General features: G+C 52.9%; 7 protein-coding genes; 5 read left to right on the top strand and 2 right to left on the bottom strand.

Annotated features, from left to right (window-relative positions):
• Window positions 1–375: 375 nt before the first annotated feature.
• On the top strand, window positions 376–1,653 carry RCC_03804 (uncharacterized protein; the record flags this gene model as incomplete). Its single annotated transcript, XM_023769087.1, has 1 exon — window positions 376–1,653. The coding sequence occupies one exon, from the start codon at window positions 376–378 to the stop codon at window positions 1,651–1,653; it is 1,278 nt and encodes a 425-aa protein (XP_023624855.1).
• Window positions 1,654–1,985: 332 nt separating this feature from the next.
• RCC_03803 (probable indoleamine 2,3-dioxygenase family protein) lies at window positions 1,986–4,039 on the bottom strand (the record flags this gene model as incomplete). XM_023769086.1 has 6 exons in its annotated part: window positions 1,986–2,213; window positions 2,297–2,420; window positions 2,555–3,033; window positions 3,156–3,303; window positions 3,461–3,924; window positions 3,986–4,039. 6 exons carry the CDS (start codon window positions 4,037–4,039, stop codon window positions 1,986–1,988), a joined length of 1,497 nt encoding a protein of 498 aa, XP_023624854.1.
• Window positions 4,040–5,997: 1,958 nt separating this feature from the next.
• On the top strand, window positions 5,998–11,883 carry RCC_03802 (related to phosphatidylinositol-4-kinase; the record flags this gene model as incomplete). XM_023769085.1 has 2 exons in its annotated part: window positions 5,998–6,005; window positions 6,069–11,883. 2 exons carry the CDS (start codon window positions 5,998–6,000, stop codon window positions 11,881–11,883), a joined length of 5,823 nt encoding a protein of 1,940 aa, XP_023624853.1.
• A 1,680-nt stretch (window positions 11,884–13,563) lies between these two features.
• Window positions 13,564–15,369, top strand: RCC_03801 (uncharacterized protein; the record flags this gene model as incomplete). XM_023769084.1 has 3 exons in its annotated part: window positions 13,564–13,646; window positions 13,694–14,139; window positions 14,198–15,369. The coding sequence occupies 3 exons, from the start codon at window positions 13,564–13,566 to the stop codon at window positions 15,367–15,369; spliced, it is 1,701 nt and encodes a 566-aa protein (XP_023624852.1).
• A 1,031-nt stretch (window positions 15,370–16,400) lies between these two features.
• On the bottom strand, window positions 16,401–16,943 carry RCC_03800 (uncharacterized protein; the record flags this gene model as incomplete). XM_023769083.1 has 3 exons in its annotated part: window positions 16,401–16,578; window positions 16,640–16,752; window positions 16,806–16,943. 3 exons carry the CDS (start codon window positions 16,941–16,943, stop codon window positions 16,401–16,403), a joined length of 429 nt encoding a protein of 142 aa, XP_023624851.1.
• Window positions 16,944–17,506: 563 nt separating this feature from the next.
• RCC_03799 (related to GTPase activating protein) lies at window positions 17,507–20,543 on the top strand (the record flags this gene model as incomplete). XM_023769082.1 has 3 exons in its annotated part: window positions 17,507–17,552; window positions 17,601–17,782; window positions 17,832–20,543. The coding sequence occupies 3 exons, from the start codon at window positions 17,507–17,509 to the stop codon at window positions 20,541–20,543; spliced, it is 2,940 nt and encodes a 979-aa protein (XP_023624850.1).
• Window positions 20,544–21,492: 949 nt separating this feature from the next.
• RCC_03798 (uncharacterized protein) lies at window positions 21,493–23,341 on the top strand (the record flags this gene model as incomplete). XM_023769081.1 has 4 exons in its annotated part: window positions 21,493–22,124; window positions 22,186–22,716; window positions 22,819–23,195; window positions 23,250–23,341. The coding sequence occupies 4 exons, from the start codon at window positions 21,493–21,495 to the stop codon at window positions 23,339–23,341; spliced, it is 1,632 nt and encodes a 543-aa protein (XP_023624849.1).
• Between the last annotated feature and the right edge of the window lie 1,382 nt (window positions 23,342–24,723).

The raw sequence follows: 24,723 nt of genomic DNA, 5'->3' as shown, positions 1-24,723 counted from the left end.
GTTGTATATTACAGGTAGCGAGCGAACGGGATACAAAAGCGATCTGAATCGAACATTTGAGAAGACCATCACCTTGTGCGTCTATTCAGACCCGAGTCCAAACAATGCGTGATAGGTTGAGTGCACTGGACTCTTTCAGTATTAAACGCCCATGTTCGGTCACGTTGCCACGAAATTGATTGAAATTGCTCCTTCTGATGCCTCAAATCTACAAGTGTCTATACATGGTGTTGCTTGCAATGATTCAAGACCCATCACCGCCGAAAACTCGAATCACACTACCCCAACCCTAACCCTGGGGGATTCGGACTTCGGACTTTGTATCCTCAAATCTTTCTTTGACTTTCCTCTCGTGTAAAATACATCCCAGCCAAAATGTCCAAACGAAAACGCGACGACAACCTAGAAGATGGAGACGCGAAACCCAGGAAGGATTTCCGCAAACTGCGACAAATTGTGGGCGCATTCAACGAGAGCGCCGAGCAGCTCGCCAAAGCATTCAAAGCAGCCAAAGGACCGGAGAGACAAAAGTTAGGACGAAGGAAAAAGACGGCGACCGCGCAGAAGGATGTGAAAGAGGCGGAGAGAATAGATGCAGAGGTCGCAGCGCTGAAGACACTGGATGCCTTGACCGCCGCGCAGCATTTCCTCGCCAAATCGTTGATGAAGATCAAAGCGGTCGCTACCTCTCTGGAATTACCGAGCGAGATTCGAACGCCGAAATCTCTGCCCATGGAGGCGCCTGCTTTGAATGTGAATGCGCGATTGTGTAATGCTGCTGGGGTGAAGGCGGTCTTTCCGGCATTATGTGCGAATGTCAAGCGCGAGTTTGGGATTGTGGACAAGGTAGGGGCACCGGTCAAGAAGAAGAGGTTGCGAGCAAAGGACTATGAGGATGCGGAGAAATCTGGGAAGCGACTGGCTGTGAAGGAGGCGGAAGATGTGGAGGAGGAGGATATGGATGCCATGGCAGAGAGCGACGAGCATTCGGACGATGAGATGGACATTCACCGTGGACGACTGGCGGCATCAGACGATGAAGACAGCGACGACTATGGTATGGGAGAGACATCGGACTTGGAAGAGCTGGAGCGAAGGCTGGAGAACGAGGGGTTTGCCAGGAAAACCTCGAAGTATTCAAAGCGCAACGAACGGGCAGCAGATCTATCCCAGTCAGACGACGAGTCTGAGTCTGAGCCACCCAAGAAAAAGTCGACCACAGCAGTGGCGACCGCCAAGAAATCCGCTTTCCTCCCTTCACTGACAATGGGAGGCTACATCTCCGGTTCCGGATCAGATCTGGACTCGGACATGGACGTTGCTCCCGCCAGAAAGAATCGTCGCGGACAGCGCGCTCGCCAGGCCATTTGGGAAAAAAAGTATGGTGCGGGAGCAAAACACGTAAAATCCAAACCTCCCCCGGACGCACGCACAGGCTGGGACGCAAAACGTGGTGCCGTGGAGCAGAAACCACATCGGTTTGCTAATGCTGCTAATGCCGCTCCGCYTGGACCGAGAAAGGGCGAGAAGAAGGAGCCAAAGAAGCGGGATGATAGCGGACCACTGCATCCCAGTTGGCTGGCGGCGAAGGCCGCAAAGGAGAAGAAGGCCATTCCGGTCGTCTTCAGTGGGAAGAAGATTAGTTTCGACTGATGACATCAAGACAGTCCGAATAGACCAAGGTTCAACTGTCGGCGAGAGTGCTCACTCTGGCAGCGTCCATGCCATCGGATGTACCTGCGAGTAGTGCATTGCATTGATGTGATCATGTGAATAGAATGAGGGGAAATCCGGAGAAAACATCTGCCTTGTTCTTGATGCAAAGCCATTCGGTCCTACACGGTTCTATCTGTGTCTCCCCTCCCTGAAATACTATGGAGCCATGAAGTCCATCTCAAAGTCAGGGAAGCAGGTTTCGATACCCGTCCTGTCACTCGCTCCCGCATAAGTGTAATGTGTCGGACAGATCGCAGTGCTTCTGTCACTCAAGCACGGTCGCTTCCCGGGACGCCGCGCTCCTTGCACCACCGATCGACTTCCTTGTGCAGCTTGTCGTCGGAATCGTAGACGTTGGCCATCATCTCGTTGACAGTCTTTCCCTGGGCTGCCTGATCCGCCTCAGGAATGCTCTCCCACACGCTCTGCATCATTCCCATGACTGCGAACAATTGGTTGGGCAACCAGGTTACGATTGGGCTGCCTCCAGTTGCCACCTACAGCGAATTCTGGAGTTAGCAAGTGTCTATAGGAAGCCGCATGGAGGTTATGAGACATGCTCTACGCCTTCCGTACTTACAGGGTATGCGGTCTGTCGCAAGATGTACTCGCGGGCGAAAAGCCAGTGGCGCCAGCGGAAGCTACGCACGTGTTCGAGGAGACGAAGGTATAGGATCTTGGTTTGCAAGCTCTTGAGGCAGTACCTAAACACGAAGGGTCAAATGGTCAGCAATGTCTCGGAAGTTTGGGGCGGGCWGGCAAAGTTGTTCAGGCTCTACACAGTTGACAGATGCGTAGCGCCCTGCGCCCTTTGCCTTGTGCCCTTCACTGTACTCACTCTTTGACGGAAACCTCTTCTGAGCGTGTACGCACGTAGGTGAGGAAGTCGCGATGAGGCTTGGGTCTATAGTTGCGGAAGTCCTTCAGGATCTCAGTCAGGGGGTTCWGCGGCATCGGTATCTGCAGGAGACCGTCGAGTAGAGGGATGATGCTGTCGTTGGCTCCAGACTCTCCACGGAAGTACATGGGCTTCTCGTCATTCACGCCCTGGTAAACCACGCCGTCGGGAAACATCGATTGGTTCGTGATACCGAAGATGAAGGTCCGGTAGCTGATGTACTCCTTTGGTTTGGAATGGGCCCACATTTTCTCCATTGACTCTTCGATATCGTGCATGGTGTTGRGCATGAGTTCGAATGAATCGGCCAGAGCTTCACTAGAGTCCTTGGCCGCGACGGAATCGAGCAAACCGACTGCTCCCTCGATGAGTCCGCCCGTGTGCTTGACGATGTCCACATGTGTCAGAACGAAACCGGCCTGTTGATGAGTTAGCTACTTCTCAACACGAAACTCTTGCTTGAATGCGGCAGAGAACTCCCCACCAGTGGGCCGCTCTCTACGCTGCTGGACGATCCAGTGTGCGCACATGAAATACATACCTCAGATGAAAGTGGATCGAGGCCTTTCTCGAAGGCTCGAATCATCCGCAGGTTGCTGTACTTGGAGAAACCGATCGATGGGTCTTCAAAACGGTAGTTGAAGAGGGAGTACGCAGCGGCGTAACTCATGAAAGGTGGAATGTCGATCCTGATGAGATTGTCAGCTGATGAAGAATGTTCGCCAGACCTCCCGGGTCTTCAAACGCAAAGCAAGAGAGGATGCTCCCTCAGTTGGAATTTCGTCTCTCAAATTTACAGAGTCCTGCTTGACGCATGACTAGAACAACTCGCAAAAATGCACTTACAGCTTGGCGGTCTTGTACATTGGGCCGGCGATGCACTTGGRCAGCACGGGGCGACCAAGACCGTATCCTTCAAGGCCCTTGCTGAAGCGCTCCCAGCATGGCTCAAGCAAGTAAGCGGAGGCGAGGAAAGCGTAGTCGCGGAAGATGGCGGTGACAGCGACCAAATCAGGCTTGCCGTCCGCGGTGACGACGTTGTCGATCTCATCTGTGAGATCCGGCAGGGGCTTGACCTCATCGACGGTCGGTCCAAGCTTGAATGTCGCGAGCAAGCCAGGTGTGCCGTCAAGCTTGACGATAGGCATCTCATCGCAGAGAAGTGTCAGGGCCTTGAACGCTGGTGGCAGCTCGACTTGTGGGGTCTGGAGGGGCAAGAAGCCGGTCTGGGTGGTGATGGTGAATGGGTCGACCGAAGCTGGGATGATGCTTGGGTTCGAGGTGATGTGAGGAAACTCATGGATAGTGTCCTTCGAGACAAGTCAGCGACGATGTCATGAGTGGTAACGAAGGGGGCAGGCATCGGCATACTGTTGGGCGAGACTCGACCCCATGGTCGGAAGTCTCGGTGAGGAAGGGCGACATGATTGTTGGAGACGATGAGGTGGGGTGGGTTGATGTCTGAAGGTGGAGCTGGTCAGCGATGTCGAGGTTCAGAAGGTGGACAAAGAAAACCGACCTAGTGAGGTGAGGGCGACTCGTTGTCTCTGTCTATTGCCACTGGGGTCTGTGGGTGGCAATTATTGGTGTTGTGGCCAATATCGCGACCTATAATCTGTCGATAGACAGTGCAAGAGACTGTTGATGAGTGTTCGGAGCGAGATGGAGGTGGTGGAGGTGGTGGAGGTCGATTGAGTGATGTGACTCTTAGGGGGTAGCTTGGCGTCACGTGGACAAGCAATCAGAAGCTTGTGAAAGAACAATTGTGAGTATGTACACAAAGGAATCAAGTTTAGAAATGGGAATTTCGATTCTTTAGTATCTCGAGGCCGGAAGGAAGCCGGCCTTCGAAATTGTTCGAGATATGAGTTGTGACAACAGACGACGTCTCATTCGTTCGTTGGCCGGAATTTAAACCGGCCTCCTCCATCTTCATCGTATACCACGACGTGAAAATCAATGTTGAATCCGCCAGAGTGATGACCTGACGATTCTGGCATCTTACTGACGACGGCAGACTCATCGAAATACCTTCGATCTTGTCTCGTGCTCAAAACGCAAATGTGATGTTCTTCGTGGCCGGAAAGCGGCCGCGTAGACCATGATAAGACGATGAGCGAGGAATGGAAAAGCCGAAGCTTGTCGGCTCTCTTCTCACGCAAATCTCGGATCACGGACAAGAGCCTGAAGTTGACAAGTTGCGGGATCATACAGATAAACTCGAGGTATCCTCGTTGTTGCCAGCATAGACCGGACCATTGCTATCAGTCTCCATTCCATCCTTGAATCCTGTCTCTGCGTGGTACACGACAGTGCCTCGAGTAAGTAACTCTGTGCTGCGAGAGCGATTGCGCAGCCTATCAGTTGGTACCCACCAAAGTCCATGGCCCCCAGTGGTTGCGTAACAATGGTCTTTGTTGTCGGCGGAAAGTGTTATGCCATCGRCAATTGCTATTTCGATGTGAAAGTTAATAGCATATCTTTCAATATCCACTGGTACCTCATCTGCGAATACGATGAGGACGATACATGTGATCAACATGATAGGCGATGTTTCCCAGGTCGAGACGCTCTATTCGCTTCGTCCTTAGCTTGGTCCTATTCTGCTGGCAGATCATCCTGAGACATGGACAGTGACGAGTTCGCCTCTTCGATACCACTCCCTCTTTGCCGGAGGCACGTTTGCACGCGCCTTCTCGTACATGTGGAGAGCTTCCTTATGGGTTTCGCCMTCAGTGCCATTCCGTGTAGTCAATACCTCTGCGAATGTGCTTTGGACACGGACATAGTTCCCCTGACCGATCTTATCCACAAGAGCATCTTGTTTGCTCTTCCATTGCGTTTTCTTGCGAATTGCGCGGGCCTTAGATACGGCAGATATGGTGCTAAGAGCTCCGCCTTTGAGGAGACATGTTTTGCATGGCACGGATAGATGTAAAGTAAGAAAATGTTACCGACCAGGCTAGGATCTCGAGTATAGGCGCACGACTGATCGCGATCAACTCGATATTTCATGACTTTCCCTCTCGACAGCTGCTGTCGTCGGTGAACTGGATGCATCGATTGTTTCAAGCATCTTTCCATGCTTGGACATTTCCATTTTCTGAGCGCTTAATTATCGCCGATGATCCTGACTCTTGTCGACTCTCGACGCGCTCGTTGTTGTACCTACTTGGGTAGGTATGTTGCCATGATGAAGGAGTTCAATATTGGAGCGGTTGCGAGCGGGACCTACCCTAGTCTCTAAAACGGAACCCTGCTGCAGATCATACATCATCTCCCGGCGCGTGCCTCCCTCTTTTGAGATGGTTGGCTATCCACGGGCAGGTACCTTATACAGTCGTAGATCTCTGTGCGGGTTCGCGCTGAGCGAATTCATTAGTATGAAACTGTAGGTTGCAGCGATACCCGAATAACCTATGCATGAGGTTACAATACTGAACGACATGTATAGCACAACCCGCGCGACGCGGCGCAATGCCCTCGAGAAACTCGCTGCCCTCTCTGCTGAGAGCGCCTCGACCGAAAACGATGGCCGCGATATGCAGAGACTTTGTGACCTGGGGAGACCTCACAGCGAAAAGACGGGTAGTGGCAACATCTACAGCGAAGAGAAGCTAGCACAGACATCCTCCGTTCCCATGAGCGTTAGAGAACTCGAGGTCTTGACGGCGCTGTGCAGGGCTGCACCGCTTGTTCAAACGAGCAAGGATGCAGCGAGCCTACTTCGACAACTGGTACCATATGTCTCTGAGGCCCACGAGCAAGCGTTTGCCAAGACTCTGCTTCATCAACACCTTCCACCATGGGAGACGCTGGCATACGATCTCACGACAGCAGTCTTGGCACTGGGACTGAATCATCCTTCTCTCCGCCCCGAGGCGTGGTCGTGTATCAGTGACACAATCGAGGAGCTGACAACCAGCGCAGAGAAGACTGCCTGGCTCAAGCCGACAGAGGATGGAGGAAGTCAGCTGGAAATCAACGATCAGACGCTCCAGGCAATCCAGTTGAACGTATCCTTGGTTGGATTCTTCAATGCCATTGCCAAGTACGTGCGAGTCTGGACTCCGGAGCAGCGGGTATCGTTGGTTCCCCGACTTCGGCGCATACTATCCGAGCAGTTCATGGTCTCTCTGGAAGGTGCACTTTCCGCGATTCGAAATGCTGACTACGGCTCCCGATCGATCAAAGATTGGAAAAGATGGATCCGCCACTACAGTGTCAAGGGCAGGCCGCTTGGAGCCATGCTGCTCCAGCAGGCATTCATGAACGTGGTCGAAGACAGTGTGCTGGCATTGATATCATTACCGGAACCAATGCCTGGTGCGACACTGCTGGACATGCTGCTGCAGACGGACCCACTTCGCTACCGCGGTCACGCGCATGCAGACGGTCTAGTCGCAAGTTTGAGTGAAGTCATCTCTGATGAGCTGCAGCTCTTGGATGCCGATGCGGACTATCTGAAGCTTGGGTCTGATTGGCAGCAAAGACTAGCACGGGGAGTCAAGTCAAGTGTGCTACGAAGCTTCTTGTATTGCTGTATACTGCAAGGCGAAACCCCTCACACGGACGTGCTGTTAGCATGGCTCGAAGCCATCACGTCTGATCCAAGCCAAATGATTGACGAAGAGCTCGCACAGACCGTTCTCAAAGGCATGGCAGTACTCGCCAGTATATCTGAGGCTGTGGCATCTACATTGACGAGATCTCTACCTCGCTTGATTGTTCGAGGTAAAATGACTCCAAAAACTGCCACGGTTGCTTGCGAGTGCCTTGCAAGGGTACTGAAGCTGATTGCGCAGGATGTTGTCATAAGCACACTGTACAGCCTGGGAAATATTCTCAGCTCTAACTCGCAGAGGGGAGAAGGTTATAATACTGGACTCTTCGACAGCTCATACAGTATCGCTCAGACAACCCAAGGCCAACAGCAATTCATGACAMAGCAGCACACTGGAAGCTCCATCTCTCTTGTCATAAGCGATGAAGAAGAGGCATCCGCTGTTTATGGCACCGTTGCACAGGCAATCGTTGCTGTTGCTGTCGCTCGTAACGAGGCGCAGTTGACCGCACTAGTCATATCGATGCTGATTCAGAAGATTGGACGGATCAATGAAGCTGTCGATGCGAGACTCATCATAGAGACCTCCGGACTAGGTCTCTGTGGAGGTTCAAATGAGTTGAAGGGTCTTTTACGATTCTATGCCCGCGTGGGTAGCGAGGCTCTTGTCCAGCACAAGCCGCTCATAGCGGCTGCGGTAACAGAGGCTAGGGTGCGACTCGCCACATTCATCAAGAAGAACTCACCCTTCTTCGAGCCTTACCTTGCGCACCTCCTCAGCCTATGTGTCAGCAGCGGAGACACCGCAGGCGATCACATCGTCGACTCGGCACTTGCTTCAAAGACGATTGCGCAGCTTTTCAGGCCCATGGCTATCCTCGTTTCAACAGACACAGCTCATAAGCCAGAGCTGGAAGATGAAGACGAGCTGCTCRCGTTGGGAAGGAATGCGTGGTTCAACATTGCCGTGCATGGCTTCAGCCTCACTTCACCCTCGACAAAAGAGAATATCGAAGATCTGCAGACGCTAGCATTGTACAGTCTGCCTTTGATCGACGAATCTCGCGTGGACATGCCAGATAGCAGCATCGACTTGAACCCAGTCCTGCGACGTGGTGCAGGTCCTGCGCAGCTCATTCAGCAAAAGCAGACGCTGATTGCTGCTTTGCCGCAGTGTGAGTCCGATATCAAAGGCTTCAGCTATCCGGAGTGTATCTTCTTGAATGCCGCATTGCTGATCTCCACGTTGCGCGCGCGAGGCGGAGATTGCACCGCGGTCATGCCGTATTTCCTAGAGAACAAAGTCAAGACTACTTCTCTCGGCAACTGTATGCTTGCCATTGCGAGTCACAGCGTTGAGGTGTATATCCAAAAAGCGTTGTCCGGCCGGCGTCAGGACTTTGCAGCGCCGCAAGTTGCTTTTCAGCTGGCGGCCTTCTTCGAAGGCTGCTGTCACCGCATAGCCAAGGTCCAACAAGCCGCGATGGTGTCTTGCGATCGCATCATCAATCAGATCCCATCTGCGCTCTGCCAGAAGACTTCTCTATTCGCATTGCTCGAGCTTCTATCTCTCATGTGGAAAAGCTGCCTGGACACAGAAACCGACGAATACGGCTGGAGATCGACATACAGCTCGAAGAAGGGCAACGTCTCAATCCAGCTTTCCGATGATGTTAGCCATCGCCAAGCCACACTCAGCGCGTTTCACCAGCGTGCGCGATCGTGGGTCTCAAAGGCTATTGATGTGGCCCCTCTTGACGTAAAAGGCCACCTGCAAGCCTATCTCGAGGACTATGAAGATGATGGGTCGTACGGTCACATTGCATTGGGACGATCATTCGCTGTGGAAATGGGCTCTGTCATCCCGAGCACCGACCAGCGATTGACCAGCCTTGACGGACAGCGTAATGTCGGAATCTCTACCGCCTCAGACTTCGTGGCACAATACACCACGCGTCAGGAGTATCGACACTTGAACGCCGAGAGTAAGCCTGATGACCAGTGGGCTTTGGTGGACTACAACGGCAGAACTCGCGTCGCCACCCTGGAGGCTACTGGAGCTGTACACGACTCGGCCGTTGCATTGAGGACTCTTGCTCAACGTCTTCGCAAGCACGCATCTGTTCCATTCAGCCAAGTGAGGGAGACGTTGCGTAATGCAGCCGGAGTCCTTAGCAAGAGCGCGTCTGATCGTGTAGTGCTCATACAAGACCTCGTCGCCATACCGTTCATCATTTTCTCAAAGCAATCAATCAATTTGGGAATCTCACTTTGGCTCGGAGTCATCAAGGAGAACCCAAACCTGGAGTCAAGACTTCTGGTTGAAGTCGCCGCCGGTTGGGAGAACTCAGTCCGCCTGAGGAAGGGATTCTTCTCAAATCTGTTCCATCACCTGGATCCTTTCTACATCAAAGAAGAGTTTGCGCCGTCCGACTGGGAGGCTATTAAGCGGCGCGAGCAAATCACCCACAACTTGATCGATCCACACCTCCGCTTGGCGCACTTTCTCTCTAGCCACTTCAGCGCCTCCAGACTCACCTCGCCGTCCACCGAACGTGTCTATAATCGGCTGATGCGCATAACGCTACTGGCCATGAACAACACGGTTGCTCAGCCATTGGCGCGGGAGGTACATTTCCACACCGTTCTCCTTTCGTTGAAGATCTTGAGGTACTCCACACATCTTGATGCGGCTGCGCAATGGCGGCTCAAGGATGCGATCATCTCTGCTGGGCTGTCCTGGTTTTCCTCGCCGCCAAAATGGTCCTTTGGCAGCAATCGACTTCAACTCAAGGCGGAGAAAAAGCTCTTGAACGATGTTATGAGCGCATTGAACAGTCTGAGTGCGATCGGTGCGCAGGCCACTCGAACCACACCTTCGCTTAAGGCTAAACAGGCACTCTTACTGCAGCTCCTCACACATGAGATCGGGCGGCTTACAGTATGGATCGCACCTTTGGGCCACGAACCTCGAAGCATCGCGCCGGGACATAACGAGCTGTCCAGCCAGGAGGCAACCGTATCATCGCTTTTGTCAACCGCGTGGGACGAGGATACGCGAATTGCTGTCCAATTAGCCWAACGCTTTTCGACATCGCCGAAACTTGCCCAGGAAGTTCGCCGTTACCTACTTCGCGAGCCGGCAAAGGCGATTCATGATCCGGACGCCCTGTACATCCTTCTTGGGTCTGAGCTACCGACCGACGTCAAGCCACAGCTAAAATACCTGCTGTACTGGGCGCCAATCAATCCAATGGCGGCTGTTACATACTTCCTACCGGCTTATGGAAACCATCCCTTGGTAATTCAGTATGCTGTCCGCGCCGTGGAGAGCCATTCTGTTGATGTCAATTTCTTCTACGTCCCCCAGATCGTCCAGACGCTCCGATACGATGGACTTGGTTATGTTGAACGCTATATCATCGAAACAGCCACATTCTCCCAGCTCTTTGCGCACCAGATCATCTGGAACATCAAAGCGAACGCTTACAAGGATGAAGATTCACTAATACCAGATCCCGCCAAGCCAGTGCTGGACCGCGTGATGAATGCACTCATCGACAGCTTCTCCTCAGAAGACAAAGGTTTCTACGAACGTGAGTTTGACTTCTTTGGTAAGGTCACCGGCATCTCCGGCACACTCAAACCTTTCATCAAGCGCCCAAAGCCGGAGAAGAAGCAGAAAATCGAAGAAGAGCTCAGGAAGATCGAAGTTGACGTCGGTGTTTACCTCCCGAGCAACCCGGATGGTGTCGTGATTGGAATTGACCGCAAGTCGGGCAAGCCGCTCCAAAGCCACGCCAAAGCACCGTACATGGCAACATTCCGTATTCGAAAAGAAGAAGGCGAAGCCGATGGCGGCGTGGAAGAGCAACAAAGTGCGGCGCAAAACGGACAGATTGTGAAACGAAAGACGTACGAAGTCTGGCAGTCAGCAATCTTCAAGGTCGGAGACGATTGTCGTCAGGATGTGCTCGCTCTGCAACTGATTGCAGCATTCCGCGGCATCTTCAACAACGTCGGACTGGACGTATATGTCTTCCCGTACCGGGTCACTGCCACCGCGCCAGGCTGTGGTGTGATTGACGTCCTTCCGAACTCCATCTCACGCGACATGATCGGCCGCGAAGCAGTCAACGGACTGTATGAGTATTTCGTCTCAAAGTACGGCTACGAAGATTCCATTCGCTTCCAAGAGGCGCGTGGCAACTTCATCAAGAGCATGGCAGCATACTCAATCATCTCTTACCTGCTGCAGTTTAAGGATCGCCACAATGGGAACATCATGGTAGATGATGCGGGCCATATCTTGCACATCGACTTTGGGTTTTGTTTCGACATTGCTCCTGGAGGCATCAAGTTCGAGCGGGCGCCCTTCAAGCTGACACCAGAAATGGTCGCTGTCATGGGAGGGTCGACCGACGCACAGCCCTTCAAGCTGTTTGAGGAGTTGTGCATCAAGGCTTTCCTGGCTGCTCGGCAGCATGTTGAGCAACTGTCGCACATCGTGCTCACCATGTTAGATTCCGGTCTTCCTTGCTTCAAGCCTGCTACCATCCAGCACTTCAAGGAGAGGTTTGTGCTGGAGAAGTCGGACAAAGAGGCCGCGGAGTTTGTTCGGAAGCTGGTCCACTACAGCGAGAGGAGCAATTCGACGGCTGTCTATGATTATTTCCAGCTGCTCACGAACGGCATCCCCTACTGAGGGGGCGCTCCGCGGAAAGGTGGCATACCATAGTTATCAGAGCCTTTGCAGCCCGCTTCGAGATTGATGACTTCAATAATTGAGAATTTAGAGCCAATTAAGATGTCTCGCTGCGATGTGACTAGGACATGGAGTACGCTTTTGACCGCTTCTCACGGCTGCCATGTCAGCGGCACAACGACGAATAGTCAATAACGAGAATCTTCAGAAGCCTGATAACTTGATCAATCTGTTTCTGCTTTTCGGAGCACAAAAGGGTAGCGTCCGTCGGTATCTCTGTAGACTTGCCGTGCAGATCTTGAGCAAGCCACATTGATCAGATCGTGTGAGATAGAGTTCTTCGCTCCGCCACTTCGACAACTTCATGTTGCTACCTTGATAAATAAGGGCACGCGACAACCGTTTGATGGTGACGCCTTCCACGTGGACGAACATCGCAGCGATCTGGATTTTCCAAGGTATGACATATGTGAACTCCAAATAATTGACAGGGCGATCTTGATCCATGAGTTGATCAAATTGTTAGTATGTATATAACAGCATTATTTGAAATACCTCCTGTCCTGAGATTCTGCAGACAAAGCTTGGCAAGCCACAAGCCGGGAAGTTGGAAAACTCACCACAGAAACCGGGCACAGGTTCACAAGTCCAGTCTGTCGATAATTCCCTCTCACCCCAAGCGAGCCGAGGAGCGGAGGGAGGAGACTCCTTGTCCCAATTCCAGTAGTTTGGTTGAAGACGGTACTGTCCGCGAAGCGAACGCCGGACCGTACATCCCGAGGACTTTTCGCGCGTCGGCAGTGGCCAATGATAAAGCATCAGCAGACGACCTTTCGCTGGACATTGACGTTGCGGGGCTACATGAAAACACACGCGTATCCATGGCGCGACTGCGAAAAGCTCACAGAGGAGCTTCGCGTACCAATCGCGCGTTTGTGAAAGGACGATACGTAATCGACGGGAATCTCGGAAACACTCGTTCATCCACCACGGATCACGCAGCCTGTACGACGGCATACCCGGTACCGGTCCAGTCCGCGGGTGCTTCCCACGCTTTGATCCGCCGAAGGAAGTCAGCCTCTCGTCTTTCCGGTGCTCGCTCCGTCCTTCAGTGGCGACATGCTGGTTGAGATCTCCATCCCGGGGGTAGCTCGACGACACATGTGTGATTACCACACTGCAGACAGACTGCGACTGCCTGGTGCGACTGGTCTGTGATTCCCGTGAACTGGATAGGTAGGAGCATCCAGCTACGTGTTGCATGCTCGGCATTAGCACGCGATTACTACACTGTGCATCCTCTAGATATTATTACTACAGCTGCAATTGGGCCCCTCCACCAAGAAGGTTTCGTCCCTGCACCAAATTCCTCACTAGCTTCCATGGCCGTTAGACAAGCGTGTATGGCACGACCGGTTCCACATCCGCTGTGGCGCACCGCCGTCCCTCCTCGATGATGATGGCAAGTTGCTTAAACAAGGCCCAGTGGGCCTATTTACAGCGGAGTTCTAGACTGCCGACTGCACCTCACTCGTACGTGTCATTGGATCGTCGCAAGAGCTCTCTTTCATCTCCTTCCCTTCTTAATCCTCACAACACACGCTTGTGGCATTTCTTCCAGCCTCTCCTAGTTTTAGGTAGGGACCACCTTAGATGCTTCAATGTGCCACACGCTTTGATATGGCTGTACCTGATCCCAATCAGCAGCCGGCTGACAGCGGAAGCAATGCGGGTTCCCAGCAGCATCAGTCGCAACATGAGATGTAAGCTCTCCTTTGCATCGCGAACTTCGTTGCRCTAATTTGCATAGGAATGCGTTCCAAGGCCAATTTGAGTACGTCTCGCAGCAACAGATCGGCCCTGCTGCGGGTCAGAACGGCCAGCCACAGCGATTCGATATGGCAGCTATGGCGAGCGCTCTGCCCTACAATGGCCCTCAGTACAGCAGTCCGGATATGTCTCAAGGGTTTCCACCACAAAGTCCATTTCAAGTCCAGCAGATGCAATACCAGCGCGGGCCTCAATTCATGGAAATGGCCAGACAACAGCAGCAATATCTTGGAGCACAGTTTGGCAACGGGCCTGGTCCAGGCCTGGGCATGCCACGACAGCACGGCTTTCCTATGCAGCAGCAAGCTCCGTACGCTCCGATCGACCCATATAGCTATGGCATGCATCCAGCACCGTTTCCTGCAATGGACCCTCGCTTCGCACCACAATATMACCATATGATGCCTGGAATGCCTGCTGAGATGGGTACGATTGATGCAGGACATTTGAAGTAAATTCGTTCAAACGGCTGACTYCTGTATAGCTCAGTACGCACGCCGCGCCTCAGTAGACAACGCACCAATACCAAATTTTCCCAGAGGACCACCGCGAAAGCCAAAGCAATCTGGACATGCTCTATGGGTTGGCAATCTTCCTCCCGCGGCTAAGGTTACAGAGCTGAAGGATCACTTCTCTCGCGATGCTACAAGCGATATTGAGAGTGTCTTCTTGATAGCGAAGAGCAACTGTGCATTCGTTAATTACAGCTCGGACGCAGCTTGCGTGGCAGCCATGAATCGATTTCACGATTCCCGATTCCATGGCGTTCGACTTGTGTGCCGTCTCCGCCGCGGCGCCACAGCTCCTGCAGGGAATCCAGGCCCCGAGTCGTTTTCGCCAACTGCTGTTCCCAATCCACCTTCGACACCGGATGGACCTGCATCGACTGATGGTTCCACTGCAAAGGAGGGGGTAGTGAATGAAGATGCGCTTGGGCCAACCATTGCACGCAGTCACTCTGGACAAAGCCCAATGTCGGCGGATGCTGCAACTACACCGCCTACCACAAGTGAGGGCAAGGTCGCGGAGAAGTATTTCATTGTTAAGAGTCTGACAGCGCAAGATTTGGAAGCGAGCGTGAGGAATGGAACATGGGCAACGCAGTCTCATAATGAAGAGTCCTTGAACAAGGCCTACGAGCAGGCTGAGAATGTATTCTTGGTCTTTTCTGCRAACAAATCTGGAGAGTATTTCGGCTATGCGCGCATGGCATCTGCGATATCTGGCGAGCCTATCAAGATGGCCTCGGCACCAGCTGCAGAAGAAGCACCGGCAGACTCAGGTGTCTCACCACAGTCCATTCCTACACCAGCCACGGACACAGCGCCCAAGGGTCGCATCATTGACGATTCCGCCCGCGGGACCATCTTTTGGGAAGCAGATCWTTCGGAAGACGACGAGGTCTCACCCGATCAGGAGAGTAGTAAGGGAGGGCAGGACTGGGGACGACAATTCGAGATTGAATGGATGTCGACCAATCGTTTGCCGTTCTACAGAACCAGAGGCCTGAGGAATCCATGGAATGCCAACAGGGAGGTGAAGATTGCAAGAGATGGTACTGAGTTAGAGCCTGGTGTGGGTAGACGACTGGTGCAGATGTTCCATCGTCCTGCGCCTGCTACCCAAGCTGGTGGTCTACCTGTGTCGTACAGATAAAGTACGAGTGGAGTATCATGAATGATCAACGGTGGATGGGTGGAAGCATTGCAGCGCGCTCGATAATGGGGCTTCCAACATCCGGCAAGCCGAATCCGGAACCATCTGGCCAGGCTAAGTGACCTGCTAGCCGGACCAACTGATGGCCTCTACGAAGGAGAAATCCGTCGCGGTGGAGCTGGAGGTACGGGTGATCGGAGAAGGCGTTGGTCGGGTTGAAATCGTCGCTGGTCGAGGGAGGAACTTGTCGAGCTGAAGGTATCAATGTTCACTCACTGTGTGTCACTCAATGTGCTCTATGCAAAACTGCAAAACTCAATAATTAGACTAGTCTTGAGGAGCGTCCTCTACGACGATGGTGTTCCCATTCCGTCGGCTCATGTCGCCGCTGTGCCGCCAACGGCGTACTATCAAGAGCACATGATACTGATGAATGAGCTCGAGTTACAACGGAAGGGCCAGATCGACTCGCATTCATCAATGCTCGAGGCTGGACCCATGGTAACTCACTTTGCCGTGCTCACTGCACGACTAGCACAGCCATCGACCTTCGCGACCTTCACAGCCACGATGTGCGGCTCAAAGGGGAAAGAAACGCCGACTGGGTCGAACATGAACCATGTGGAGCATAATGTGGAGCGCGAGGTAATGTTGACCCCTAGTTTGAGATCGAGACGTGACAAATGTGCACCATGTGCGTTTAGCTCTGCCATTCCAGAATCAACTTAACATCGTTCACACCTTGCCAAATCCTACCGTCTTGCCAGCAATGTTATTGCCCATTTCCGAGGACAAGCACCCGTGTGCGTGCATGCCAACCTTATCGACCCTCCGCACGACTTGTAGTCGGCCTCACGACAGTGGACACGTCAGCCGCTGAAATCGAAGCATGCTTGTTTGCTTTCAGAACATGCACTCTGCTTCGAAGCCATGCTGCTGATATCACGGCTTGGATCCGTTGAGCATCTGGCGGTCCGATGCACATCTAACAAACGTCTCCGAAAGCTTGACAACATTGTGCATATTTGCTTTCAATCGCGCTCTGCTAGCTGGCCGCATCGGTCTTGGATGGCTACGTTGAGCTGTTCCACGGTGGCTTTCATGGCCGAGGTGACTTGCTGAAAGTGCTCGTCCTGTTGTGCTTCTAGGCTGCGCTTCCTGTTGAGAAGCTCACGCAAACGGTCGACCATCGGACGGATTTGGTCGCGGCTAGATGTTGTTGATGAGACGGGCTGCACGTGAAAGAGTGGAAGAACGACGCAAGACTAACGATCTCTCCTGGTGTCTCTGCTGACACTCGCTGATCTTCTTCTGGACCTTGTGAATTCGCTTTTTACGAATGTTGCGAATCCTCTCCTCTCCTTCCGCCTTCAATTTTGCAATCTGACAGCACATCAGCAGCTGCGGACCTGGCCTGATTGCTTATGGAAGCATGCCTTTGCATTCTGTATCTGTGCTATCTGTGCGAGAGCGTCTTCATCAACATGTAACGCTTCTTGAGAAGGTCGCTGGCTGGCCTCCTCGCTTTGGCTAGGAGATGCATCTTTCGCTGGCTTATTTTTGGCGGGCGCCATGACCGCGAGGGTGGATTTTGTCCCGCCGAGGCTACGATGCAGTGGACGGCAGGTTGGCGAACATGTTGTTATGCCAAATTCAAAGAAGGAGCTAATGTTCGTACCTGCCATCAGCGAGCGCCACATCACCAGCCATCCATGTCCAAGTCCAAGCTTTAAGATGACGTTGGGCTCAATTTCTATGGCGCGTACAGAATGCCTCCGTGTACCACATTTACATGTACAATCAACTCGATACCGATCACGTACAATTACCCAGCGCTGCACGAATCCTTCCTTGCAAAGACGACCGCTGTCGCTCCTGGCTCACGATCGCCGACCAGGTTTCTCCCAGGGTTCTCCAGCAGCTCAGCCTCACCAGCCATAGGGCAGGATCGGAATTAGAACAGCTCGTGTTCTAACCTCCACGCAGCCATCCATCACAACGGGTTGTGTCTCAAACTGCATGCGAATTGGTCGGACGATRCAGGCGCCCTTTCCGAACTGAATCGCAGAACTAAGCGCCGCAACACCGACTTTGGACGTACCAACTCTTCGAGCGTGCTATCGGGCCACACAGGACGATGAGCTCCTTTTCGAATTCCTTTTGGTCCTCGGACTATGCGGGAGGTGCGAGAGCTGCTTCAGCTCATGCAGAATGACACTAATGCGCGGCAGGTCTTGGAGTGCTCTTCCAGAAATTACAGCAAGGCGTACAAGAGAATGAGCAGATACTCACAGTCGCGCGCATGCGTGCCGATGCCGAAGACATGTACGGTCAAAAGCTTGGGGATATTGAGGCTGTCACGGACAGGATAGAGGGCGGGTTTCAGCGCGATGACGGCGCCAGCGTCAAGAAAGTTAGTTCTGCAACATTGCAGAGTATGAGATGAGGACTGACAACTGCAGGCTTACGATGGAGTCAGGACTGAAATGGGCGAGGCCGCACGCAACCACCGCAAGATTGCTTCGAACATTCGGGAACTTGTAGTGAACCCGTTCGCGCGATGGTGTGATCAGCACGCCGCGCGTGTACAGAACAGTCAGGACGATCTCCAAGGCCGTATCAAGGCACATGATAGACAGGCCGAAACTGTGCGCCAGTATCGCAGCCAGTACTACAATAAATGCCGAAGAGTAGAGGATCTGGACGAGGAAGAGAAGTTGGCTTTCCAGGATCCCATGTCAAACGCGACTGGATCTCCCAAAGCTGGGCCCGTGACAGTGCCCAGTATCAAAGTTGAGGAAGAGACTGAAGCTGAGCCGATTGAGATTGGCGATGAGGTCTACCAGCCGGAGCAGGTGAAGAAGATACTCACTCACGTACTGAACAACATCCGTCTCGGTGAAACGAAGGTGCCCATCTTGGGAACTTACCAGAACGTGAGCACCGGAGCAGACATTACAGAGTATATTCAGAAGCATCTGGGCGCGACGACTGTCACGTACGCGGAACGCATCGGGCAGGACATGATCTCGAACGGCTTTCTCCGGCTCATTGGGAACATGGGGAACACGTTCGCCAACAGCAGTAAAATGAACTATCAATGGCGACCGAAAGTGTTCCAGATTACTGGAGTGCCCGAGAGGAAACCAGGTCTCATGAATCGCACCTCAACAATGATGTCCGGCCTTTCGGACTCGTCAGTGCCGGGAAGCCCTGCCATTGGCGATAAAGTTGGCGAGTACTTGGGGGGCTGGAACCCGCTCAATAACGCGCATCCAAACGAGACTCCCGCTGAGAGGTTACGGAGAGAAGCGCGAGAAGCCGACGAGCGTTACAAGGTAGCAGTCCGAAAGCTGGACGGACTCCGCTGCAGTTTGGAGGAGGCGATGATTGAGCACATGAAGTTCATGGAACGCTGCGAGCTGGATCGCCTCWAAGCCATCAAGAGCGTAATCTTGGACTTCAGCGGCGCCATCAGCAACGTYATTCCGTCTTTGCAGTCTGGGGTGGACAAGATGATGCTTTTTCAGGAGACGGTGCAGCCGCTGTCGGATCTGCGATACTTGCTGGAGAACTACCGAACTGGCAATTTCTTCCCAAAGGTCACGACTTATGAGAACTATTACAACAACGTCGATGAGCAAGCATTCGGTGTCGACATCGAAGCCCGAGCAAGAAGCGATCGAAAACGTGTTCCACTGATCATCACAACCATTCTGACATTCCTCGATTCGCACTACCCTGACTTGGAAGGCGACGAAGCTCGCCGTACTATTTGGACTGTCGAAGTACCACTGGCGGCTACGCATCACCTACGGAATCAGCTCAATACTGGAAAGCCAATGTCACTACAACTGCTTGATCAATACGAGGTTCCGATTGTGGCTTCTGTGCTGAAGCTATATCTGCTTGAGCTACCTGACAGCCTGGTCAGCTCCCACGTTTACGAGATCATCAAGACGATTTACACCACGACATCTCAAACCTCTTCCGAAAGCGCTCGGATCCAGGTCATACAATCAACTCTGGGACAATTGCGACTGGCAAACATTGCTACACTTGATGCGCTGGTGACGCACTTTACTAGGCTTATCGAGCTTACCAGTGCTGATGAAGCATATGTCAACACGCTGGCAACGGTGTTGGCGCCGTGCATTATGCGACCCAAGCAGGAGACAGGTCTGAGCATGACGGAAAAGTACAACGTTCGTTTGATGAAAGATCTGTTTGCACACAAGGACGCCATCTTTGGAGAGCTAAAGCGTCAGTCCACGCTCACTCATACCAACTCTGGGTCAACGCGGCAAGTCCGTGCGATCAGCACAGACGAGTCCAAGCGTCGTGAGCACATGGAAGAGCGACAGCGGGCCATTGCAGCAGCACAGCAAGCCAACTCGAGCGGAACCTTCAAGAGCCGTCTGCCCAGCCCTGCTCCTGATGGACGTACACCTCTCGCAAGCGGAACAGGCCATCGAAGAGATCGCAGTCGAGGTCCTGAAACAAGATTCCCCGTCAGCGCAACCGCGGCGCAACAAAATGCTAACGCGAGAGACACCAAGGTCATGTCGCCAACCACATCGGTCTCTTCTAGCCATCGTGATAGCCTGGGCGTGCCACAAAGTCCGTCAGCCAGCAGAACTCAGGGCCATGGCTCCCCTCCCAGAGGCTTTGACACGCCAGACCGCACGAACGGTGCTGATGCTGTTTATCGTCAGCAACCTGTCGCCGATGATTTGCCTGCCAGGATGCGAAGTGGGACGGAGAGCGAGAGGCGGGCACCCGCAACATCGGCCTCGATCTCTTCACCCTTGGATCTTGCGGGGCCGGACGCTAGTCACCACCACACCAGCAGCGTTGATTCCAGTTCCAGTCCAGCGGCGAACGCTCTCTCGTCGGGAGCCCCGAACTCGGAAGCAACCACACTGGCAAGCTCGACTGTCAAGGCTGCGATATCGAAGTACAATAGAACCACCGACAATGAAACTTCGTCACCGGTACCTGAAGATGGCACACCCACGAAGACGGATAGTCTCAGTCGAAGGGTTGCCGGCGGTAGGCGAGGCACTGGAGGATTGGCGAGACACAGCTTGGTCGGCAGCAAGCATGACAGTGTTGAGCCCGAAGTGGAGGCCAAAGGTGTTCAGCTAGAAGACAAGCCGATGGACTTTGACTAGGAGTGGAATTCCGTGGAGCAGGTGCTGTGAGCGAGTGGGAATACGCGGGTATGGTGTGGTTTGCGGAGGGAAGGTCTTATTCATGTGAAATGCTACTTCAATGATTATGGGAACATGCGGTGACGCATGCATGGGGCATTAGTTACGATTGTATCAAGAGGTGGGTATTCGACTGGATGATCAGAAGCTGTCACTTCCCTAAGCGGTCGAAGGCTGCGGTTCAATACCGGGCTGCGTTTTATGGTATGTGAATCTTGACCCCGAAGGAGTGTCTGGAGGAGTACAGCCTTGGAGTCAACGACAAGACTATAGTTCTCTGCATACAATGGATACCATCTCTCCTCCATCTCTCCTCAACGTCATGTTAACCCGCTGGCGCGGTCCATCCCATTTCAAGGCTCGCAAGGGAGCGGTGTCCTGTATCTGAGGTTCTCCGTACGATGTACAGCATCTAGAAGTACTACACCGAGCTGCCCCTCCGGCGATTCGACTCGTGTGGACTGCTCGCTGCTGTTTCAGCGTTTCATTGGACGAGAGGCCTATCGCTTCCAACCGGAAGGCCAACCCTCAACGAAGGGGAAATGCTGTACAGGGCGGAGCCACAGCCGAATGCCCTTCCTTCAGCCTTGACTCGCGTGACCTCTCTAGAATCTCCGCTTAATGCTGATGGTTGACCGGCATATATCACCTCTTGGGCAATGATAGATGAAGACGATTCCGGGATATGCTGACGGCGCAAACCTTCGTAGATTTAGTAAGCATCCTTCAGTAAAACTACCTCAGACGCCACCGACGTTGCCCACTGCACTGCATCATCTGACCATTCCTGAACGCGAAGTCTCATCATAGGTAGCACGTAATCCTGCTCGGGTGGCCAAGCAGACAACAGGCTAAGCTCCGCCTTTTGAATGCTTGTCCATTTCTTGTGGTGTCCAGGACCCGCTAAACAATGGCGCATTTCGACAATCCAGAGCCATTTGCCTTAGCCGTCAGTGAGCTTGACAACCAAACTGGTCACGGTCGACTGAGCAGCAGCAGCAATCATGTTGAAGCCGCACCGGACGACACAACACGACATTCGGCTTCCTTGTCGCGTGACCAAACACTGGACAGTGTTGTAGGCCACAGTCTCGAGGCCCATTCATCCACGAAAAGCGACCATAGCGACAGTGAAGACAAGGAGCCCAGCCAGAAACACACGCTTGATAAACTAGCTTCCGCTGTCGACAATGTGCAGTCTGGTGTCAAAAAACGGGCCAAGAGAGCAAAGCTCCGTTTCGAGAGGATTCAAGCAACTTCTGTGTCCCGCTTTTTGAATCCTACAGTCCTTCGGATGACCGTGCGATATGACAGTGGCTCAGACTCGGAAGGTGCCATACACAGTGCGAAAGAACAGGATCTGGTGTGGCGTGCCCGAGATAATCGAAAGGGCCGTAACAGTATCGCTGTGCCAAGACTACCAGATGATGAAGACGAATACGGCGATGAGTTGATTTTGCCGATGAGGTTCACGCCTCGCATGAAAGCGACTGCCAAGGAGATTGGCCAGACGTGTTGGAAGATGCTCACAACCTTTCCATAGTAAGTTCCATGCGTATGAGGCCTCTTTATGATCCAAGGCTTATGCTCGTCGATTCTCTAGCTGGGACATGGCTTTTTGGAGCGGTTGGTCCTACACGCTGGGTTCCGCACTATTCGTCGCCACTGGGGTTATTTCTTGGGGACCAGTCGCTTTCGGAGAAGGCTTTGAAACGTCGAAAGCTGAAAAATATGGTGGATCATTAACGTTCTTCTTCGGAACTCTGTTTTACCAGGTCGGTGCGGTTACAGCCTATCTTGAGGCAGTGAACGATGGATCGTTCCATGGATCGGCCATGCGAAGACTTCTCGAGGGTCATCAAGATGACTCAAAGAAGCTCTTGGATGAGAAGATACACGATTTTGTTCATCGATTGTCTCCACACCGTCCTCATCAGGGCAATGACGAGCGAGCGATAGATGATATGCTGGTTGACCCAGAGGCTGGATGGAACACAAAGGAACTTCGACATCTTCGTCCTGGCTCCATCTATCCGGACGGCAAGAACCCCGCTCCTAGGCGCGGTGGAGTGGWTCTTGGCGGCGAGGAGGGGCATTCCAGCGTGTACGCGACGTGGAGGTGGTGGCCGACACTGTAAGTATGGCGAAAGGCAAGAGGTCTTCCGTGCTGGGATTCAAAGACACTGCAAATGAGGAAGCGGAGACACTGCTGACTCTTCTGCCCCGTGGCTTGTAGGCATGCTCTTCGTACGCACCACATTTATGACATAGGCTATATGGCCTGTGCTATCCAATTGTTCGGAGTCACCCTATACGGCGTCACAGGCATAGTCGACCTTCCAGGAATTCTGAGCAGCATGGAGAATTGGCAAAAGCTGGCCGCGTTTTGGATACCACAAGTCGTGGCGGCATTGTGTTTCTTGATTGCGAGCTTGATGTTCATGTTGGAAACTCAAGAGAAATGGTGGCGTCCAGAGCCTTTTGTGCTGGGTTGGTGGGTGGGAGTTTGGGCGACTATTGGTTCGGTAGGTTTCGAGCTCATAGCAATTTTTGGAATTCTGGCTCTGCCGGGCACTCGCCATTGGGCAGAATACCATAAGGAATTGGCTACTGGTATGTTGAAAAGAACAGCCGCTTGCTTTGACACAATTGCTGATTTCATCCTAGTATGGGGCTCGGGCGGATACCTCATGAGCGCCGCACTGCAGTGGTATGAGGCCCTGAATAAGGGTGAAGTAGAGGAACTCATCGGCAAGTGAATCTATCATCAGTGTGGATCTCACACACCAAATTCTAGCATTCCTGTGGACGTCTTGACTGATTTGGAACCCCGGGAAGAATGATGTCGTTTCCGATCAATCCCTTTGCTCATCCTCTGGCCAGGGATTGCACATCATCCATGTCTATATTGTCGGCATGACTCGTTGAGGAATGATATCATCTAAGGCTCAGACGCCGCTGTTCTCAGTGTACAGCATCATACGGCCTATCGGTTCATCATGGGTCGAATGGACTCTGGCGTCTGATAAGAAGTCGATGGAGAGAAGTTCACTCCGAGCTAAACTCGACGGGCAGCATTCGAATGCGGTCGTTTATGCTGTATGTGTCGCATTCCGGAGGCCATGGCCAAGAGTTCTGGCTTGATGAGCAGGGAAGGCCGCATGAACTCCAAACGAACCGAACCATGGCGTTGGCCAGGACTTCCCGGACCTGATGAGCCTTGCAATCGAATAATATCCCCGCCCATTTGCTTTTCAGCCGGAGGGTGAAGACGTCTTGTGAAGTGAAATTGCAGAACACACGTCGTCAATACAGCCCGTGTGGATGTGGAGAGCAGCCGTTGTATCTTGACACGATGAAAAATTTGCTTGACTTTGAGCGTTAATGTGGTACTGTTTCGAAGTTCGGGACAGGCTTCGTATGCGTGTTTGTGATTCGAAGCAGATTCTTGCGAAATAAGTGGAGACGGTTACTCGATGGAATTCAGTAGAATATGGCTGCCGACTGCTGTTCCAACACCCAAAGGACCTCAGCCTCGAGGTAGATCTACTCCTACCTACTTTAAGTAGCTGTGGTATGAGTGAGCTCATCGGCGTGCTGAGAACGAGCGGGGGACGCATCATGAAACTCGCCCATCTCGATTTGTTTCATTCACCAAAGGTGGAAGGCCTGCCCAGAACAACCAGAAACGCTCGGGAGCGCGCCTATTATTCAGATGCCTCCGACATGTCCAGAATCCGGCCCAGGTGTGTGTGTGTGTCGCACAGCGATAATCCCAACACGTGCTGTACATATTTCCGCCCGTTACACACACTTCTGACAAAGTCATCCCAAACCTGTCGGTGCTGCCGACGTCTCGCCAGTTCCGCCACGCTACAGTATAGACACGCTAGGAGGATTGAACACGAGTGGAGAGACGACGGAGTCCAAAAATGCTTCCATTTATAGCATGGAGCTAGTGTTTTAATCGTTCGTGCTTCTGAGGAAGCCGCGAAAAAAAAGGGTCTCAACGCGCACGCCGACCGCATGGCAGCAACGGCGGGTGCAAAAGAGAGGAAAGAGAGGAGGGACCATGTTCTGCGGCGAAAATAGCACACAGCGCATTGGCTGGCGAATGCAAGCATCGCGGGATCCCAAGCCG

The sequence above is a fragment of the Ramularia collo-cygni genome, assembly GCF_900074925.1.
Source record: "Ramularia collo-cygni strain URUG2 genome assembly, contig: RCC_scaffold05, whole genome shotgun sequence".
Taxonomy (NCBI): domain Eukaryota; kingdom Fungi; phylum Ascomycota; class Dothideomycetes; order Mycosphaerellales; family Mycosphaerellaceae; genus Ramularia; species Ramularia collo-cygni.
The sequence above is the reverse complement of the archived record's forward strand: the minus strand, read 5'-3'. Positions and strand labels throughout refer to the sequence as shown.